The sequence below is a fragment of the Trichomycterus rosablanca genome, chromosome 6 (assembly GCF_030014385.1).
Source record: "Trichomycterus rosablanca isolate fTriRos1 chromosome 6, fTriRos1.hap1, whole genome shotgun sequence".
NCBI classification, from domain to species: domain Eukaryota; kingdom Metazoa; phylum Chordata; class Actinopteri; order Siluriformes; family Trichomycteridae; genus Trichomycterus; species Trichomycterus rosablanca.
In genome coordinates, this window is record NC_085993.1 from 2566114 (window position 1) to 2570086 (window position 3973).

At 36.5% G+C, this 3973-nt stretch overlaps 1 protein-coding gene across 1 annotated transcript; it reads right to left on the reverse strand.

Annotated features, from left to right (window-relative positions):
* Positions 1 to 3298, reverse strand: dipk1ab (divergent protein kinase domain 1Ab). The gene is made up of 4 exons (XM_062996507.1): positions 3161 to 3298; positions 2528 to 2635; positions 1296 to 1472; positions 1 to 816 (listed from the first exon to the last, which is right to left on the reverse strand). The coding sequence occupies exons 1-4, from the start codon at positions 3272 to 3274 to the stop codon at positions 1 to 3; spliced, it is 1215 nt and encodes a 404-aa protein (XP_062852577.1). The 5' UTR covers positions 3275 to 3298.
* Between the last annotated feature and the right edge of the window lie 675 nt (positions 3299 to 3973).

The window sequence follows — 3973 nt, forward strand, 5'->3', positions numbered from 1 at the left end:
TCACTTGGAGTCCTTCGTGTGTGAGATCTTCTTCCACAGCAGCGTCTTCAGGTTGTTGAGAATGAGCGAGTGCTCCATCTCCATCTGCTCGCTGTTCCCTCTCAGCGCCATGCAGGCGTACAGCTGCTTCTCCAGCTCGTCCTTCATGTCCAGCGGTGCTCTGTAGAGCAGGTAGTCCTTCAGCGTGCCGCACACCTTGGCCAGGTTGGGCTGCGTCACCTCGGTGGTGCAGCGGTGCTTCGTGAGGTCGCAGGAAGTGTAACAGTCTGCACCGTACACGCAGTCGTCGTCCAACTCGCACCGCTGCTCGCGCATCACCTTGTGAAAGGCGGCTTCGGGAACGATGCGCCGGGCGTCCAGCACCTTCAGGTCGTGCCGCTCGGTGTACCCGAAGTGCCCGGCGCTCACGTCGCACATCAGGAAGCTGCCGAACGGCCCGTGGAAGACGTCCTCTACCAGTTCTAGCAGGCCGATGGAAATCTTGGCCTTGCGAGGCCACGACGGCGCCGCCCACTGATCCACGCTGCGCCGCAGACCCGCCGGGAGCCAGACTTCCACCACCCAGGGCAGGCTGACGCCGTACAGCGGGGCGTATGGCACCTTCTCCACGACGTACAGGTCCCCGCAAAATCCCAGCAGCCGCGGGGTGTGTTCTCGCCCCTGGAGGACGATCGCCAGCAGAAACTCGTTCAGCTGCAGCAGGGCCCAGGACGACCGCGCCTCCGCCAGGGAGATCTCGCCGTCTTTGTTGGCATCAGCCACGCCCAGCACAAGAGTCACCAAATCCTGGAGGTTGGCCTGCTCGCCCACCTTTGCCTAAATTATAGAGAACAGATCAGAATAATTATGACAGATAGATAAACAGACAGACAGACAGATATTATAGATAGATAGATAGATAGATAGATAGATAGATAGATAGATAGATAGATAGATAGACAGACAGTCAGATATTAGAGATAGACAGATACACAGATAGATAAATACAGACAGACAGACAGAATGATTGATAGATAGACATACAGACACAGACAGATATTATAGATAGACATATAGATAGATAGATAGATAGATAGATAGATAGATAGATAGATAGACAGACAGACAGACAGATAGATAGATAGACAGACAAATAGACAGATAGATAGATAGATAGACAGACAGACACAGATAGATAGACAGATACACAGATAGATAGACAGACAGACAGATAAAAATTACTGCACAAAACAATAAAATCACTTGGTTATATGTGAGAGTGAATCAGAATTATAAATGTATTCCTTTATTTTCACCTTTAAATGGTTGAGGATCATCTCCTTAAACTTCTCCACAGACGTTCCTTTAATGGGTCGGTTGAAGGCCGCAGCTTCTCTCCTCGGCTCCAGCTCTGCGTCCAGGTCGTAATGAGGAACGTCCTCCATGTGGCACTTGATGATGCCCTCCAGGTCACCCCACATACCAGAATAAACCTGAAACGTTACGAGGACGCCGTGTTGATCTAGAACATTACTTCTGTACTGTCTTTGTATAAAACATGAGTCTCTATATACCACAGTATTTGTCATTATAGTCTTGCATCAACTGATATGATCTCGTAATGAAAGTGAACTAACGTGTTTGCAAAAACTATCTAAAAGCCCCTCGGTTTCTACACAAACCGCTTTGTGCACAGGAGCACAATCATGCTGAAACATAAAGCGACCTTCCCCAAACTGATGCTGAGGGGTGATCATATGATTTGTGTAGCTTGTTTAGTATTAATTTATATTTATTCATTTTAATTATATATATATATATATATATATATATATATATATATATATATATATATATATATATACATTTTTATTTATTATGTTTTTATATTCATATATATAAATATATGAATAATATATGAATAAATATATTTCATACATGTTTTATATTTATATTATTTATATTATGTATTTTTATTTATATTTTTATATTTTACATATTGTATTCAGTATTTAATTAATTTTTATTTATTTGTATACATTATAAGTTTATATATATTATATATTTTATATTTATTTATTTAATTGATATTTATTAGAATTAATTTAATTTATTAATTAATTAATTTATTTGATATTTATTCATTTAGTATTAATTTAATTGATATTAATTTTTATATTTTATATTTATTTATTCTGTATTTATTTAATATAATTTTTAACATTTTAGATTTTAATAGTTATAGTTATTTATATTATATTTATATATTATTATTAATTCAGTATTTAGTTATGTTATATTTATTTTTAATGTTATTATTTTAATCAGTATTTATTTAATATATACTTATTTTAATATTTTATATTTATTTATTTAGTATGTATATTATTTCTATTCATTGTAATATTTATATTTATTATTTCTGTATTTATCTAATTAGAGAAACACAACCAGCCAGCAATGTTCTGACATGTTAAACTGAACAGAGTAACAGAGTAAAACTCTAATCTGGGTGCAAGAATACGTGGTGATCAGGGTGCAGACTGACCTGGTTACTGGATTTGGCAGACAGGCATTTCCCAAAATACAGGGTGTCCTTCTCACATAAGCTGCTACAGGCTGAACCATCGATAACCCCCTTCTGGAACTGATCACACTGCAATACACACACAAAACCTGAAATAAGCTCTGAAATCCATGTTCACTGTGCAGCACATTTTACTATCACATTGTTTAAACAGGTAAAAAAGCAACTATAAAAAGAAAAGAACGAATAAAAACACTAACTATATATATAATATACATATAGACATGATTTGCTGAGTCTAAAGGGGGGTGGCAATGTTGCTGCACTGCGCCCAGTGATTCCAGCGACCCTGACCAGGACAAAACGACGGTCATTACTCGAATTCTTGAACGAGCACGTTTGTATACAGTCGTGTTCCAGCAGATGGCGCTCTTGTATTATTTACTACCTCAGATTAACACGTGTAAGCATCATGGATGAAGGACGCATGGTGGCATGTCTGATATCCTGGTTAGAACCCTCGTTATGTACAGGGTGGCCACTTCCATAACCCCAAACAGGAGGGCATGACAGTGGTTAGTCAGAATGTTGCTGGGTGGTTTCAGACCAGGATGAAATAAATAAATGAATGAATAAAAACACATCAGGACTCACGATGGCATTTTTGCACTCGTGACCTCGGCACAGCTCGGTGTAGGACGAGTACTCCACGTACACCACCCAGCTCCCCACAAACACCGCCAGCCAGGATAAGAACAGGTACTTCATGTGCAGGTACGAGAACCGGGCCTGTACGTGACACATAATCAACAGGAAAAGGGAAAGGTTATTATGGGATGGCACGGCTAACTTTCATTCTTAATAAGGAGACGTTTTACATCTTGCACATCTTTGCATTTGATACAAACACAAACGTGAAGTTTGCAGATGACACAACAGTGATGAGGCTGATCAGGGCCGCCAGTAATGAAGCAGCATGCAGAGCAGCCGTGCAGTGCAATTTATATTTAGTTATTCAGTATGTATTTAATTTATATTAATTCTTATATTTTATAGTTATTTATTCAGTATTTATGTAATTTGTACTTTTTTATATTTATTTATTTATTTATGTATTCAGTATGTATTTAATTTATATTTATTTAATATTCATTTATCCAATATTTACATATTGTATATATTTATATTTATTTTTTTATACAGTTTGTGTTTAATTGGTATTTATTTTTATATTTATCCTGAATTTGTCATTTATATATTTATATTTATTTATTTATTTATTTATTCAGTATTTATTTATTTTATATTTATTTTATATTGTATATTTATTTATCCAGAGTTTATGTAATTTATATATTTATTTCTTTATTCAGTATGTATTTAATTTATATTTATTATTATGTTTTAGATTTATTTATCCAGTTTTTATGTAATTGATATATTTGTATATTTATTTAATTATTTGAT